This window comes from Leiobunum rupestre, chromosome 2, assembly GCF_980474605.1.
Source record: "Leiobunum rupestre chromosome 2, qqLeiRupe1.1.hap1, whole genome shotgun sequence".
Taxonomy (NCBI): domain Eukaryota; kingdom Metazoa; phylum Arthropoda; class Arachnida; order Opiliones; family Sclerosomatidae; genus Leiobunum; species Leiobunum rupestre.
In genome coordinates, this window is record NC_143385.1 from 32506309 (window position 1) to 32525203 (window position 18895).

Consider the following 18895-nt stretch of genomic DNA (forward strand, 5'->3'; position numbering starts at 1 on the left):
ACTCTATTTTATTGAAAAATTATAGTAACACAGCTTTATCATCCTTTATGTTATGCTGTTGGAAATATATATGCTTGTTTGTCCCGTTGTATTAATCCTCCTTGGTTTTTTCTTTTGTGTTTGTTATTTCTCCCTCTATCCTCTAACTCGGTGAACTTTGTTCACACCCACACATTTTGTATATAGCAGAATTTTTCTTTGTTGTTACCAAAGCTCAATAAAACAGTTCCGTTTAGACCTTTTATGGCGACTGCCTGTGCATTCTTTTATGAGACTTAAGTTCGATATTTAGGCAGCTAAAATACGATTTGAACTCCAACAGGTTATGGGCCCAGGACACTTTTTACAAACGTAATTAGCGAGATATCTTCGTTATATTTTCCTAGCGAAATATGTGAAGAAATATTAACGAAAAATCGCAAAGGCCTAGTTGCTGTCGAATTGTACGGTTACTTACAAAAATAATTTTTTGCTGGTGATTTCCGTAACAATGGCAGGATCGAATTCCGGAGGCATGAAATTTGAAAAATTAGAAGGTAAATCAAACTATGATGAATGGAAGTTTGCAATGGAGCTCTACCTAACTGAGAAGGATCTTTGGGATTTTGTTGACGGGACAAAAACAGAGGCAGACAGTGCAGTAAAGGCTAAGAAGGCGTACTCGACGATTGGTCTGGGCGTGCAGCCACATATTTACGTGGAAATTCGAGACCTACCTAGTAAGACTGGCAAAGCGGCGTGGGATGAACTAAGGAAACGCTTCGAAGACAAGGGTTTTGCTCGTAAAGCGACCCTGATATCTGAATTGATCAACATTCGTTTCGAAGATTGCAAAGGTATGTCTGATTATTTAAATAAGAAGAAAACCGTGGCATTGAAACTTAAAGCGATCACTACAACTATCGAAGACGAGATTCTTGCTGGTATTATCCTAGCCAGTTTACCTGAGACTTATAAACCGTTAGTGATGGCATTGGAAAACTGCGGACAACCGGTCACGACAGATTTGGTGGTAACGAGATTGTTGCAAGAAGCTGATAAAGAGGTGGCAAAGCCACTGGAGTCAGCTCATATTTCCAAAGGAAACTCAAACAAGAAACGTTTTAAAGGGAAATGCAACAAGTGCCACAAAGTAGGCCATAAAGCGGCAAATTGTTGGTCGAAAGATAAAGAGTTAACGAAGGAAAAGGATGGCGAAAAACGGAAGGAAGTTTCCGAAAAGGCGCACATTCATTATGAATCGGGTACGACGGACAGGAAAAGCGATTGGTTAATCGACTCCGGCGCTACATCGCATATGACGGCGCAGGTAGATTGGGTTGAGAATTTACGCTCCGAACCCACTAAAATAATCCAGACTGGACGAGGTTCGTTACAATCCTCAGGAATTGGAGACGTCAAGTTACCAGTAAAAGTGAAAGGTCAAGTTGCTACTTTACACTTGAGCAAGGTTTTGGTTGTTCCGTATTTAAACGAGAACTTAATATCGGTCTCAAAACTGCGGGACGATGGTTTGATTATTGAATTCGATCAAGAGGCGACAATTAGACGCAAATCTAATGGATAAATACTTGCTATTGGAGTAGAAGACAACGGCCTTTATCGGTTGGATATCGCCTGGGAGAAGATTTGTTACGTGTCTGAAAAGTTGACCTTCAAAATCTGGCATCAACGGCTTGGACATTTAAGCATTGGAGGAATGCGTCGCTTGAAAGGAATGGCGGACGGAACAGAATATTCGTCAATTCCAGAAGAAAGTGTTTGCGTACCTTGTATCATGGGAAAGCAACACAGAACCGCGTTTCCTAAGAAGAAAGTACATCGCGCACAAAGCGTACTAGAACTACTTCACTCTGATTTATGTGGACCCATGACGGAAAACTCGATCGGTGGGGCCAGATATATGTTCTGTTTGATAGATGACTTAACACGGATGACTTTTGTCTATTTTCTTAATGCGAAAACAAAAGTGCTTGTAATTTTCAAAGAGTTCAAATTACAAGTTGAAAAAGAGACTGGAAGAAACATCAAGAAGTTAAGGACGGACAATGGAACGGAGTACGTTAACGCCAAGATGGAAGATTTTCTCAAATCTGAAGGAATTATACATCTAACAACGGTACCATATTGCCCAGAACAGAACGGTGTAGCGGAACGAACAAATAGAACGTTAGTTGAAAGAGCTCGAGCAATGTTGGTTGACGCTAATTTACCAAAGATATTTTGGGCAGAAGCAGTCAACACCGCCTGCTACCTAAAGAACCGGGCACCTACGGTAGCGGTTAAGGAGAAAACACCTTACGAAGCGTGGAGTGGTGAAAGACCAGATTTAAAAAGTTTGAAGGTTTTTGGATGCAGAGCGTTCGCGCACATCCCTAAAGAAAAAAGGAAGAAATGGGACGTAAAGTCAACTGAACTAATGTTCGTCGGCTACAGTTCCACGACAAAAGGATATCGACTGATAAATCCGAGAACATTGCAATTTACTGTTTCAAGAGATGTTACTGTCGTAGAAAGTCAGATGGCGAGATCACTCGAACCAAAGGAAGATACCGGATCATTCTTCATAGAAGAAATACCGATAACTGACGCAGCAGCTGAAGCCGTTGCAGCGTTACCTATCGTACAACCAGAGGAGGTTGGTATGGCTGAACATCCTGTCTTGGTCAACGATGAACGTGAAAATATAGAGGTCTTCATACAAGAAGGCGAACCGAGAAATGAAATTCGTCAAGACCAAGGAAATAACATTCAAGACGATGAACAGCGTCATCCTGAACAGAGAAGATATCCGACACGGAACCGAAGGTCCCCGATTCGTTATGGTCGAGATGAATATACCGACTACGCCAAAGCAACAGGTGATTTAATTGATACCTTAGAGAAACGAGAAGAATCGCTCCCTCTTGTGTCTTTTAGCGACTATATACTAATCGCGAACGAAGAAAATAATCTCGGTGGAAATTAACCCAGTTCATACGAAGAAGCGATTAAAAACTTCGACGCTAACATGTGGAAGAAATCGATGAAAGACGAGTACGATTCCATAATAAAGAATGGCACGTACGAACTGGTTCAACTACCAGAAGGTCGTACAGCCATCGGAAGTAAATGGGTTTATAGAATCTAACGAAACGCTGATGGTTCGGTAAAACGATATAAAGCGAGATTAGTAGTTCAGGGTTGTTTCCAGAAAGACGGAATTGATTATACAGAAACCTTCTCACCAGTGGTAAAATACACTACGCTGCGTTTACTGCTAGCATTGGCAAAAGTGTTCGATTGGGACGTGGATCAAATGGACGTGGTAACAGCGTACTTAAACGGCGATATAGAAGAAGAGATATATATGAGACAACCAAAAGGCTATGAAAAAAGGGACCCTAACGGTAATTTCTTGGTATGTAAGCTAAAAAAGGCCTTATATGGCTTGAAACAGGCTGGTAGAGCCTGGTACGCAAAGTTAGATAGGATGCTACAACACATTGGCCTAAAATGCGCAACGTTTGACTGTTGCGTCTACTATCAAATTGAAAATAACAGAGTGCTCATGGTAGCGGTGTACGCCGACGACTTGCTTATTTTCTCTAACGACAAGATCGCGAAGTCATGGCTACAATCCGAACTACGAAAGAATTTCGAAATGATAGACTTAGGAGAAGCGCATTATATCCTTGGCATTCGCATCTTACGTGATCGTAAAAATGGGACGATTACGATGGACCAGTCAACCTACGTAGAAGACATATTGAAGGCATACAATATGCACGATAGCAAACCAGTCCTTACGCCGTTAGACAAAAATACAACCCTATTAAACTGTTGGAACCGTCGACCGCAAAAGAAATCGCCGATATGGAAAATTGCCCATATCAGTCACTCATTGGAAAGATGCTTTACGCAGCTTTGGCCACTCGACCGGATATAGCTCACGCGGTTGGAGTCCTAAGCCAATATTGTTCTAATCCAGGGAAGCCACACTGGAATGCTGCAAAACGTCTATTGAGATACCTACGTGGTACAGCGGGCTATAAATTAACATTTTCGAAGTCAGGAAACTCCGAACTTTTAGGATACGCAGATTCCGACTACGCCAATTGTATAAATGATAGAAAATCTATCACAGGATACGTGTTCGTATTGGCCGGGGGCGCAATTTCATGGAGCTCTAAGAAACAGCCTACCCCCGCACTATCGACAACCGAGGCAGAATACATGGCATTAACAGCGGCGTGTACCGAGGGAATTTGGCTTCGGCGAGGTCTCACTGAACTACAAATTCAAGGAGCTAATGGTCCTACCGCTATTTTGTGCGACAACAAGGGCGCAGTTGTATTAACAAAAAACAGTGTTTATCACGCCAGAACCAAACACATAGACGTGAGACATCACTTTATACGCGAAGCGATAAAAATAGGAGACACCAAAGTACATTGGATTGCATCAGAAGACATGATAGCAGACGCTTTAACAAAACCGGTAGAGCGTCGTAAGATGGAACTTTGTAATTACGCAATCGGTTTACGAGAATAAATGAAACATGGGAAAAAGGGGGAATGTTGGAAATATATATGCTTGTTTGTCCCGTTGTATTAATCCTCCTTGGTTTTTTCTTTTGTGTTTGTTATTTCTCCCTCTATCCTCTAACTCGGTGAACTTTGTTCACACCCACACATTTTGTATATAGCAGAATTTTTCTTTGTTGTTACCAAAGCTCAATAAAACAGTTCCGTTTAGACCTTTTATGGCGACTGCCTGTGCATTCTTTTATGAGACTTAAGTTCGATATTTAGGCAGCTAAAATACGATTTGAACTCCAACATATGCTTCTGCGAAGGTATTTGTTTTATAAATATTTAATTTATTAACTACCGTGCTATAATATAAATATCAAAAATGAAACTGTAGAAAAACTTATGCTATAAACAATTTCATTAATTGGATTATTGGAGATGTTTCGAGCCGTGGTCTTTCAGCAATTCGTTTTTTAAGCCTACTGTAATACGAGCGTACATTTTAAAAATGCGCGATTTCAAATATGATACATGAGAAACATACGCCATGCAGAACCACACAAATTAACAAAATAGAATAAAGATAATGCAATACCAATATATAATAGTTAAAAATAAATTTTTTAAACATTAAATAAATCTCAATTAATTATTTCTGAACAGCCTTTATTTAAATTTTAAATTTTGATGTCTTAAAATTAAATTAATTCAAAATATTAAATTTCTACAGAAAATTTTATTTTCAAACTTAGTTTACTAATTTTTTGGTGTAAAGAGTCCAGATCCTTTCTATTAACTGACCACACAAAGAAAATATCACCCATAAAAAAAATCCGCATTGAAGAAAAAATTATCCAACGAATTAGAGAAAATAACGTCCTGTTAATCCTCCACACACAAATTGGCAAAGGATTTCCTATAGCTAGGCCTTCTTTTTGTATAAAATATTGTCCATTAATGGAAAACAAAGTGTTAGAAAAACATAATTCACTTACAAGTTACAAGGTGTTAGTATTAGCAACTCAGGTTCGTTCTAGAATTTAAGATCCTTTTTCACTTCTTTCACTTTTATGTCCTAGATCATTAGATGGGTACTTTTTTTGTTTAAAGATTTATAACATACTCCTAGTGGTATGTATTTATGGCTGTTAAAAAAATCGTTAAGTCATTAAGGAGTATCCGCACATTTAATTCCGTTATTTGTGATTATTTGAGTTTGTGTTCGCTTTTGATGAGTTCGGAGCCCTTTTCGGCGATGACCAATACGGTCGAAACAGTGTTGCCAGAGATAATGCGCGGCATCACTGACGCGTCGATGACTCTCAAGCGTTCAATGCCTTTCACTCTGAAATTGATTAAAAGAAGTGTCATACTCTATTCTTTCGTTGCCGTACATTTTACTGAGACTGCAAGGTTGCCACAGTACCCGGAAAACCTGGAATTCCCGGAAATGTCAGAGAATTTGAACCGGGACATAGGAACGTTCTAGAAGTTGGAGGGGGCAAAGAGAAACGAAAAGGGGTCTGGAGAATGGTTTTGAATTTTTAAAGGAGTGTAGCTTCTCCGAATGCATGTGTACTTTTTACTACTATGGAAATTGGCGGGAAAAGACAGAAATTTAAACACAGTTGAGATTCTATAAGCTTTATATGCTTTTAAAATGAGAATTTGAGCCTTTTGAAGATTTCAACTGACCAACACGTTGGAGGGGCAATAACATTAGTTGCCCCTCCAAGTGAAATTCTAGGGAGGGGCATTGCCCCCCCCCCCCGGTTCCTACGCCCATGAATTTGAATATGGCTCTCAAAGTCAAAGAAAAGTCTTTCAATTTCAAAAATTAGTATAAATGTCAGAGAGTTTGATTTCTGTTATAAATAGGAAACCTTTACTAAAGTATAGGTTAAGCATTTTGTAAAGTTTGAAGTAAAAGTCAGGGTATTGTATTCTGAAAAAACTGTTGCAACCCTGCAGTGCTATTTTGGGTCCGCTAGCTCATACATCGCACGCCGCTTTTCAAAGCGCCTCGCTTAGGGGGGATATTCTTACTGAGATGAGGTCACTTTGTTAATATCTCAGATAAATACTTGCGCATAGAGATATACTTATGGAAGAATGTTTTAGACTTATGGTTGTAAGCCACAAGTAAAATTTAATAAGTGGGTTGTCTGTAGAGTAGAAATCGTGATGCACTCTTCAAAATACATAGAAGATTAATGTTCCGGAAATAATTACTTGAGACGTGGATCCACGACAGTGGTAGCCTCTTGCAGTGGTCCCATTCTGCAAGTGCAGCAGGGGTGGTAACCAGGAGCGGTCAAGGTTTTGGCGACGCAGGTGTAGTATTCGAAGCTGTAGAGAGGGATGTCTTCGCAGCCCAACAGAGGTTCGGCTATCAACTTGGCATCCACTTTTTGCATCGGTGGAGTCTCACCCAAGGATTTCATGAATTCTAATCCTAACAGTAGAGTTGGAAAATAAAATGACAAGGCCAGATAACCTTTACACCACTTCAGTAATATGCTCTGTGCAATCGCAGTGACAATCCCGCCATCTACTATCAGAAAAGAGAACTGCGTAGTATTGTATTTATTATTTACTTTAAATAGTATCGACGGACTGACGTAGATGGGGCACAATAAATAATGAAGTGGTGTGAATAATGAAGATGTACCTTTGACGACAGCTTGCAAGTCGTCGTCGTCCGAGTAAAATGGCAAGTCTATGATTGGAGGTTTCTTTGGGTCCTTTGATTGAATAAAAACTGTTCCTCTAGTCTTAGGGTGAAGATGAATAACATTTGGTGTGAACACGTTATCAAAGGCAAAAGGTCCATAGGCTAGGAAATACTGCACATTTAAATACGAATTAGACAATGAGAAAAGAGTAGCAGTAGATGGCGCTGTCACTTTATCAGATTCTCTGACGCGTCCTAAAGCCACGGTCACATGACTGGCTAAATCGTTCAATAATAATAAACTAGCCATTGAAAACTGTTTCAATTCTAGAGTCACAGAAAACAACTGGTATTCTTCTATTATATTTTGCTACAGTAGGGTACACGACGACTCGCGACGACTGAAGTCCTATTTGCTTTTATTATACCACTGCTGCAATATCGTCTAATCACATAGGCGTGCGCAGGCATTTAAAGCAGGTCACTGCAGATTTTACGCCCTTTTAAGCTCTTGCGCCCTCTATCCTTTTTTGTGAAACTTATTAAATACCACGACGCTCCTGTGTAGTTCCTTTCTTTCTCAATAGTTGTGGCTAGAAATTGGTATAGTAGAGTATTATAAAGAAACAATAGTACTTTTTATTTTAAACTAGAATAAAAACCAATATAGTTTACAAATCTACATTGCCGCGTGTTGCTTTAAGAAAAACGTGTTCTACTTTTAAAAATTTGATTTTCATAATCCCATAATAACACATTTTTACTATATTAAAAAAAAAACGTCAAACCTTTTATTTTATCCTTTTTAATCCAGGTATCTAGTTTTCGTGTTTGATTTATTACTAGCTTTCTACCTTTTTAGACGTTCCTTTTTAAAATCGTTGCCCGATTTACGTTTTCGATTTAACATATTTATTTCTACGCGCTGGTTCGCGAAGCAATGCGAAGAGGGTTCGGTCAAAGAGTATAAAAACTACGTAACCTAGAGATATAATGACGGTCGAAAGCAGTAAAGGAAGTTGTAGCAACCGGGGGGGAAGTCACTCAGTGAATTTGCACTTCAAATTTCGGTACCGCAGCGCCACTACGGCAGTTTTAAGTGGCAATCATTTTGATTTAGTTCAACATTCTTGAAAATTCCTTACGGAATTGGTTACCTTTAGGACTTGGCAACGTTAGAGAACAAACGCCTTATTCTTCACTTTTTGAAAATAAACACCGAAACAACGAATCCACAAATTCTAACTAAAAAAATCACGAAACAGTAACCAATTACTGTCACTTTTTTGAATTGACAGATATTAGACAATTAAATATCCAAAATGCCAAATTTAGCACCTCCGCAACACCGTAACTTGCGATTTTTCTCCGGTTTTATTATTTATTGTACTAAATACTGCCGTAGTGGCGCTGCGGTACCGAAATTTGAAGTGCAAATTCACTGAGTGCCTTCCCCCCCGGTTGCTACAACTTCCTTTACTGCTTTCGACCGTCATTATATCTCTAGGTTACGTAGTTTTTATACTCTTTGGTTCGGTGGTTCGGCGAGCAGTTTCGGCTCCAGTTTCGGCTCGAGTTTCGGCGGGGAAAGCACTCGCTTGCACCTTTTTCTGATAAAGCAAGATACACGAAGAAGGAAAAGTGATTGAAAAATCCCATTGGACTACAGTCAGGGACGTCATTTCTGGATTTTTCAGGAGGGGCCAGAACTTGATTTAATTACTTACAAGAAATTACGTCTTTTATTTTCTTAAAAAAACTAGGGATACTCCCCGACAGCGTTACACTACACCGACTACAGTCAGCAGCCCTAGGTACTACCGAAAATACCGCAGTTTTGGTTACAGTTTCCTCATACAGCTCAGTCCTACTAAAAACGCAACAATCCGTCGAAAACTTCCCAGTTTAAAATGTAAAAAAAAAAATCTATGTTTAGACCGTCGCGTGTTTAGTCACTGAAGCTGCATAGTGTAAATGGATATCGCCGAACTACTTAAGATTGAAATAAAGAATAGCATTCAAGCGAAAACAATGTATACATGCAATTAAACAAGACCTTTCTAATGTAGTTATATGAGAGAACCAAGGCGCAAATTCGGTATAGAGTAATAGCAGTTCACAAAGCTCTTACTCTATTGGAACTTGTAACTTGACAACCTGTTTTGATTCCCCCAAGGACAGAAATCCTTTTAAAACTAAATAATTAGAAGGCTGTCGTGTGACTGTGGCTTAACTCGAATTATCTCCTTTCTTAGTGTATTATTTTACGCAGAAAGATTAAGTATCATTTACCTCTGGCTTAAACCCAGTAAAAAGACTGAGAAGTTCGTTGAACTCAATTCTAATATCACTGTAATCTCCCTCTCTTGTCTCCAGGGAAGTTTTGTAAAAGCCAGCGGCACTTGCTGTGTTACTTGTTAATAAACCTTGAAGTGGACCTATTCAAAGAAATTAGTTATACTATAAATAGAAAACACTATTGTAGAATCTCCATGTCTGAATAGATGACGGGGACTTATATCTGTCCTACAATTACAAACCGTAAAACCACTCTCTGAAAATCTGTACACCGATTACATAATTATGAAAACGAGTACAGCCTTTGGTAGTGCTAAATCTTTACTCACTTACGTAATCATTTTAGTGCAGTTAAAGCTAAAGGCCTGTACACCGATTACGGGGAGTGATCAAACCCTCGGGAAATTATTCTACATTTTCCGGGATAAATCTGGTTGACCCCAACCAGGAACCTCAAAGTACACAAGCCCTGGTATACAGGCTTCTCCTATCTCTCGTTGATCGTAACTGAACGAAACGACTACAAATTTACAAAATGTAAAAGCATCTGTGAAAGTGAGCTTGTCTGCATCTTTTTAAATACCAGAAAACGGTGTCTTGAATACATACATGTCCCACGCAGAGCTGAGGCCAAAGCAGCTCCCACTTTAATGCCCGTTGTAACGTTAACTCCATAAAACATTCCGCTCACCATGACATGATCTTGAAAATTTTCACCAGCCGGAATGGCTGACTTCACAGGAATCTAATTCAAGAATAAAAATTATACATTATTTTAAACCGAATCGTTTGAGTTTCAGAAATAGGCTTGAATAATGTCAATTTAGTTTTTCAATAAAATATCCTCTCTCTTTACTTCCTCATACGAGCTGAAAAGGGGATCACTAAATGATATATTTCCAATTTTTTGGTTACTAGTTGCGCCCGACTAAGCAAAAAGGCCAACTACAATATGCAAAATCAAGCCCAACCAAGTCAATTAGGTTGGTCATTCACTTTAAAAATACAATTTTTCCTTACGCCTAAAATATTTTTTTCGCGTCGGCGCGAAAATCTCCGTTAAAAAGTTTTTCGTATCGACGCGAAAATCTCCGTTTGAACTAACCAAACTTTTTCGTGTCGACACCCTTTTAAATATCAGCCATTACAAGGACTATATAGAGAGTAGCTTGCACGTCCAGGATCTATGTATTACTACTTCTTAGCGAATCACTGAATGAATTTTATTGAAGCATTAGCTATCATTCGTTGGATCTGTTATTACGAAGTATACGGAAGGTGAGGAGCTACCGGAAATTCGGGCAGATTACAACAAATTAATTAAAAAATATGTCCTAGAAAGGGATAAAAATGGTTGAAACCTGATACTTGTCCAGAACTTCTTGAGGTCCTATTCCAGAGAGCTGAAGTAATTGTGGGCTGTTAATGGCGCCCGCTGAGAGTATGACCTCAACGTTGGCTTTGATACGACTCTCTATCCCAGCTCTGACTGTGTACACTCCTCGTGCGACGTTGTCTTCATCAATGTCAACCTGTTTTATTAATTTACATTAAACACTGTTTAGTATAAACTATTTCTTGTAATAAAGCACTGTTTGGAAACGGGAAGTTTGAGGCTGGATCTCAGAATTTTATATTTATTCCGCTAGGAACGCTGTTAATTGACTTTTAGAGTAAAGAGTCTTTAGGGGCTTCTAATCATACCGTGCACCATTCCCACCGTCCCACGAGTTATTTTTCTAAAGTAGTTGAAGGTGATTCTTTTCAAAGAAGATTATCATTCTACTAATATTAATTTATTTTGTTTGAAAAGATGGAAACTTCATGGGTTTAAAAAGACTGTTTATTTAAATAACTTCTTTAGTAAAATTAGTAACATAAGATTATTTGTAGCGAAAACTTGTAGACGTGTTGATAGTACCTTGAACTAATTAACACAGGGACGTTTCGGCTTCCCTAAAACGTTAACCACACTTAGGGTCATCCCACTACTGGCGAAAAATACGTTACTCACTCTGCGCAAGCACGAAAATATCACACGGAGTGGTCCTGTTAGGTAGCGTGCTCTGTTGGCATGATTATTATACAATATTCTACTTTATGCGTCTCTCATAGCTTATATCTCTAATAGCTTTGAGGTGACGTAGCTTACGTTGAAGATCCCAAATTTTAAGCCTATTTCCATCGATATAGGAATAAGACTAATGGCGTCCCTGTGTTATTTAGTCCAAGATAGTACACAGTAAAGCTACGTTTACAATCCTTCAAGGGGTGGTTTATTCTGTGTAATATGTAAAGTTGTGTTAACACTACATGTATAGGGTAGCGCGGATTTGGACAATGCTGGCGTGATAAAACGATCGTGTTACCTTTGTCACTAAGGTGTTTTTCATGACCTTGAGATTTTTCCTGTCGTACGCCGGTCTCAAAAAAGCTTTCTCACTGCTGCACTTGTATCCGTTTCTGTTCATCAATGGCGGCAATGAAAAACCTGAAACAGAAACATTATAGGCCTATTCGCACGAGTTAAAATGTTTGCAAATAGTGCAAATAATACACTCTTTTACGAAGTCGACCATTTCATTACAGGCCTAATTTAAAATAGTACAGGCAAGGGCACCTGCACGTGCTCGTCAGCTCGAGACGTCGCTTGCACTTGACCGCGTGAAGCGGCCTTCCATGCACTATTTGAAATCAGACCTGTAATAAAATGGCAGCTCTCACAATTAAGGATATAAAAGAGTGTATAGGTGTTTTTATAAATTAACGTGGCCTTCTTGTTTGAATGTAGCTATTACGTCACAACTTTAACTTTAGTAATATCACGAGCGCGTGCTTAGGGCGCGAGAAACCTAGGATTTTCACGTGCGCGTGCAAACCGCGCGTGTCAAAACTATTCTAATAAAGCTATGACATCGTGACGTAAGAGCAACATAAAAACAGGTTCGGCAAGCGTAGCTGATTTATAAAAGGAACTAATGAGGAACGTATGGGTCATACCGTACGCAACATAATTACTTTAAAATATGCTATAAAAGCTTTTTCTTTAAGGAGACCTTGTTCACGGGATATGAAGTAAATTACGTCACTTCCAGGGACGAAAAACTCGTCATCAGATTTACGCGTTGGGTCCAAGGAATACTAGAAACTGCACATTTGCGCGTTTTTCGACGTTTTGGAGGCCAATTACTCGGATACGGTTCAATTTAGGAAAACGTTTCTTAGGACCTTTTTCACTCCTTTTTAACTAAAGAACACTCCTATAAAATTGTGCCAGACTTTTCCGAAACACCCTGTATAGTTTACCTCGTGCCTTGCGATCACGAGATTTCGTTTCTATGGTTACCTTTTCAATAGCACAAGGATTATAAGATTTTTTTTTAATTTTGGCTCGTTGTCTATCTATAATACTCTACAATGGCTCTCTGACGACGTTATCATTTGACTATTTCAAATTTTAGCTTCCTTTGCCATAAATAGATGGCACCACGCTCTCCAGTAAAGTCGCGTTTTTCAAAGAATCGGATAGATTCATGGGCATCTCTAATAACGGGGGCTTTTCATAATACAGGTGGCAATGATAGAGCCGCCACTTGCTTTAAGGTACACTAGAGCAATTTATTTCATGTTTTTTTTTTATTTTCAGTTACACTAAAAGTATGATCAGGTTAAAACAATAAAAAAATTATTTCATTTTTAATGTAATTTAAAACATTTTAGATTATTTGTGCAATTATTTGTTGCTTAATTTAGGGGTGGATCTTTTCAATTGCTACACTTTGTACGTGGGATTCAAACAGGTCTTTTTTGCGTCACATAATTTCGAATGGTCCCTTATTCTTGACTTACTGACTTATTGTACAGATTTTATGTATGTTACCTTTTTGTGTTTCTCCGTTACTGTCTCTGGTGGGTATTCCCAAGAATCTGGCGCCTGCTAGAATGGCCTCGTCCAACTCAGTGCGGTAAGAACTGTACTCTACGGTTTGTTCGCCGCTATATCCGTGAAACGCTACAGAAATAATTGAGTTTGGTTATTAAAGGGAATATAACCTTAGGTATTTGGTGTGGAACACCAACGTTTGCAGCTCTGGCGCTCTGGCGCTCTCGCCTTTGGCTTTCAGAAATGTTTGGCGCCACTGTACAGGGTTATCACCGAGAGCATCCCCGGGCCTCGGGAAAATATTAATTAATAATCAGCTACGCTAATACCCAAGGCACCACCTTAGGCCTAAGTCATCAAGCGACTTTTGAAGCCATTAATTCAGGTGGCCGGGTTACAATGCGTAGGAGGGTGGTGACAAGCCCTGCATGCCACGCGTTCGAGCCAACAGCTCCCTACACTAACTATTAACGTTAACCTCAACAAGTTTGTAGATAGCTATACATTCCGAGACTGCACTGGCCCCGGTAAATTGTATCGGCTTCCCCTCTCTCTTGTCGAGCCTGAGGGTTATTTGAAAAAATGAGGGGTCTTCCATAAAGATTGCTTGGCAGGTTATATTCCCTTTAATTTATTAATATACACCTATGAATCTGGCTATAAACTTCATGGCATCAGATGGTCTCGCCCCGATTTTCACTATGATCCGCTTTCACACCCCAAATTCCTGTATACATAAAGTTGATTAAAATTTGTATTCTGCAGTGGAAAAAAGTAGCTATATATTTTTTATTCTTTTATAAGACAAAACTACACTCGTAGGTGCTTTTAAAAATTACATTTGACATTTTACTTCACGCAGTTTATAATTTCTATTGATAAAAATAGTTTTTAATTAAACTATCAAAAATTGGAAATATATCACAACATTATTCAAACTCAATGTTTTAAAAAGAAGAGCTCGAGTTCGGAGCAATTCAATTGGTTCTATGAGTCACGTGTTGGCGTAGAAAAACATGTCAATCACCGTGGAAGCTAGAAGCGAACAGTTCAAGACTTTCTCTCCTGTTTGATTTTGTAACTTTAGAAAGGTTAAAAGTTCTGATAGAGAAATCTCGGTTTCATAACGCGCAGTTGACTTTCTTTTCCTTAATTTATATAACGCGAGAGGCGACACTAATAAACAGAAACTTCAAATTCTATATTCCCCAAAACATACCTCAGGATTGATACCTTTGCCCAAAGCTTTGAAATGAAATGAGTCGAGGCAGGGTATAATTAGTAAGTTAAAGGGTAACCAAAGTGGTCAGTGGGGAAAACTACGTGGCAAAAACTGCTCAAACTGCACCGTGACACTGAAGCTATTACCTTTGGCGTTGTTTGATTTTGTAACTTTAGAAAGGGTAAAAGTTCTGATAGAGAAATCTCGGTTTCATAACGCGCAGTTGACTTTCTTTTAATTAATTTATATAACGCGAGAGGCGACACTAATAAACAGAAACTTCAAATTCTAAATTCCCCAAAACATACCTCAGGATTGATACCTTTGCCCAAAGCTTTGAAATGAAATGAGTCGAGGCAGGGTATAATTAGTAAGTTAAAGGGTAACCAAAGTGGTCAGTGGGGAAAACTACGTGGCAAAAACTGCTCAAACTGCACCGTGACACTGAAGCTATTACCTTTGGCGTTGTACGGACTTTCTTTGAATTAGAACATGCCAAATTTTCTCCAGGTGCAGTTTGAGTAGATTCTGCCACGTAGCTGTACCCACAACAGAAGTGCCTCAGTAAAACTATAATTATAAACCAAATCTGTCCAATTATTTCGTATTGGAATATTAATTGGTATTTAATAAGTTGACTGGCCCTATTTTCTAAATTTTTAAATATTCGACCAAAGTGCTCGACGTTTTAAACATTTGATTCGGTATTTGATGTGGCGAGAAAACAATTGGTATTCGATTTCATCTGCATTTGTAATAAAAGATCGTTCCAAGACCAATTTGAAGAAACATTTGCAATAAAAACCATATAAAAAAGATTACCTTCGTCTAACGGAGATTCAATTTTGTAATTTTCGAATTTCATGAAATATGGAAGAATATCGTTGTAGGACCAATTAGTGGCGCCCATTTCGGCCCAAATATCGTAGTCTATTTTGTTTCCACGGGTGTAGTAACTGCTCATGACACTCGCTCCACCCATTACTTTGCCCGTCGGATATGGAGGTTGCTGTGTAAAAGTTATCAGATATCATAAATAAATAAAATAAATAATAGCAGGAAACTATAGGTATACACTTGGAATGTCGAAGGAAGATTTTTTATGGCCGTGATGAAGCTCGTAGAAATAGGCGTGTCTTAAGGCGCGAAAACTCACGAGAAAAACACTCGCGCCTCGCTGCCCTAATTCGACGAAAACTCCTCATTAAGCCTAGTCATGGTTATTATATTATTAGCTTACCTGATTATCTCTTTTATAACCATACAAATACATGAAATTAGGTATCACTACACTTTTTTTTATTCAAGGAAGAAAGGCTGATTGAGTCTGAGAAGACCGCGAGCCCGGCGAAACACCATCTGATTAAACAGGGCGAGATATGTGTAACGGCCACGCCAACGGGGGGATACGTGGGGACAGGGGTGGGGACACCCGTGGCGGAAGAATTCCGACCACCCGTTGGGGAATTGGTAGTCGTTCTCACACGACCATCCACAAACTCTGCCTCCCGGACGCCTGGGATTACAGGAGTGAGCCACTACTCCCGGCGTATCACTACACTTCTTTCGCGAAGAACATTATAATTACTTTAAAATATTAAGTACGATAATCAATTAGGGGATCTTAAAATTTATTTTGCGCGTGAAAATACGCCGCCATGTTAGGGTATAAAAGCAGGTAAATAAGTCTGCTATACCTCACAATGTAAATGTACTGCCACGAGCAAAAACGTAATTTTGAAATCGCGCAATTGAGGTTTTTAAATCCATTGTTTTATAAGCCTATTTTTTTGCGCGGGGAGATCGCCTATTTGTTACCATGACGACGCATTATTTTCGCGTCAAACCTCGAGCCAATGAATTTGAAAAGTCATGTTACGTCTTACACTTGACGTAGTTAAGCCCCGCCTTTTTCTCGACGCGCTTTCGTATCACCGCCCCAATGGAACCTTAGACATTCAAAGTGTATACCTCTATAGTTTCCTGATAACAGCATAATAATAAAAGATTTTTAGATAGTAGAACGATTGATTTTTGATACGCCAGACCTTCTCCAAGCATAGTCATAAAAATCAAGGATGGAATATATGTGTTAAAGCAAGGCTTACTGACAATTCGGTGGAGGGTCAGAAAACTCGTGTCAACTAAACTTATTTTTGTGACATTTTACAGAATACTTCCACGTTTAGTATTCCCCTTTAACCAAATTCTCAATTTTCTGTTATACGGTTCAACGACTGTAAAATGTCAAAGGGGTCGAGCCAATACACTCAAATCTAGGGCCAAAATGGTGTGAGTTGACTGTGTTGATATATTGTTGTTGCACACTAACTGTCAAGGTCAGACTATTTTTGTGGACAAGTTTGAAAAAGTACCTGATTGGTCGTTCCCTTGAATCCTACGGTCTGCCGTTGAAGTTTGTAGTTCCATGAAATGAAAGGATCCGAAATAACAATGGGAAGAGACACTGGTATTTGGGTGTACTCTGGTTGATCACCTCCAGCCTCGAATAGACACACTGTCACGGAAGAGTCCTCCGACAAGCGATTAGCCAAGAGTGACCCGGCTGGACCAGCACCCACTATACGGAAATTAAACAGACTAACATCTTAATTGCTGCAATATATTCATAGAAAACGGAATACACAAGAAATCATATGAAATGTACATTTGGTGTCAATGAGCCAGTGGTGAATTAACCAATAGGCTGGATAGGCTTAAGTGTCACATGGGCCCTCAACTTTCCATGGTAAAGACGAAGCTAGAGCACGTTTCATGGGTCCAGATTATAACAGGGTGCAACTAGCAGGTTACGTCGGGGATAATACCATCATTTGTCTACTATACTATCCGCGATTTCAAAGTTAATTTTAGCATTACCTTTTATTACAATTGGTTCTTAATCTTTAAATAGTTCGTAATTGATTGCGTCCATAAGTATGTTGGTAAGGCGAAATATTTATGATATTGACGTCATAACAAAAAAAAAAATCGAAATTCCGGTAATGAAAATAACAACTAGTTGAGAAGAGACGCCTAAACTCGTGAGCCCGAATGCACCGCAATGGCATCATTGGCTTAGTTAGTAGTAGTTACGTCACTGAATTTTAAGATTTCACTTGTAACTAGATACTAAAATTGGGGTGAACAGTTTCCCTGCAATGTAAGATCTTCAAATGCTACCTTCATTAATGTACTCAAAACTCACCAATGATGAAGTCACATTCTTCTTCAGCCAAGGCGCCAGTGAAGTAGCTTCCGAGCAGCACGAAAACGGCGAGATTCGGACGTTTCCATGAAGCGAACATTACGCTCAGAATCGTTGTGGAAGTGAAGGCAACGGCTCTCTTTACATCTACTTTCATTGCGTTGATTGTTATTCGCCGAACCAGCTGGCCTGCGAAATGTTTGTTAACGTAAAATACATACAGAAACCGTATCCAAGTTCATACGCTTTGTTCAAAAGCGCTTCATCCCAACACATGTTGGAAAACATGGCACTTGGGACAAGTAACTTCAAAAAAACTTATTTAATTAGAAACTCGGTCCAGAGTCAAAAGTGCATCTAGAGACAGCCCTATAGTCAAAGACAAAACTTCCCCCAGAGGCAATACTACCTCCAGAGATGAAACTGCGCACAGACACAACCCTTTCTTTAAAGAAAAAAATCCCACCAACACCAAAATGCCCACAGAAACAACACCAGGGGCGTAGACAAGGGGGGTTTCCGGGTTCAGACCCCCCTTGAACCTACCTTTGACTGTACTAAATTGCCACCCCCTTCTCGACCCCCCTCTTAACAATAACATACTTCGACCCCACCTGGACGAATTTCTGGCTACGCCACTAAACAACACTCTCTTCGGAGATAAAACTACCTCCAGAAACTAAATTGCCTTTAGAGACAAAACAGCCCACAAAGACAAAAATACCTATAGAGAGGTAATTTCAGGTATTGAAAGTTACGAAACGGGATTAAATTTTATAAATTTAGTATTTAATTCAAACGATAAAAAACAGAGGATTTGCATTATAGTTATATCTGAATTGAAGCTATAGTCAATTATGAAGTTGTTTTTTTACTCACCAATTTTATTATATTCTCCTACTTCTCCGATGGTTCTAGCACCCAGACTTCGTTCCGTAATACACTAGACAACTATATAAGCCGAAACGTACCCGCAGTACGTAATTCTGCCCCTATATAATTGTCAACATTAAATTATGACAAAATTAATCCAACATTTACTTTACAAAACTGGGGTATATTTTTTCTCACTCCATAATGAAATGTTAGCAAGAAT

At 39.0% G+C, this 18895-nt stretch overlaps 1 protein-coding gene across 1 annotated transcript; it reads right to left on the reverse strand.

Moving 5' to 3' along the window:
• Positions 1-5305: 5305 nt before the first annotated feature.
• LOC149957358 (glucose dehydrogenase [FAD, quinone]-like) lies at positions 5306-17956 on the reverse strand. The gene is made up of 11 exons (XM_090166985.1): positions 17800-17956; positions 16967-17172; positions 15414-15600; positions 13367-13498; positions 11856-11977; positions 10848-11018; positions 10096-10231; positions 9481-9626; positions 7186-7360; positions 6747-6969; positions 5306-5859 (listed from the first exon to the last, which is right to left on the reverse strand). Exons 1-11 carry the CDS (start codon positions 17954-17956, stop codon positions 5721-5723), a joined length of 1794 nt encoding a protein of 597 aa, XP_090023111.1. The 3' UTR covers positions 5306-5720.
• Between the last annotated feature and the right edge of the window lie 939 nt (positions 17957-18895).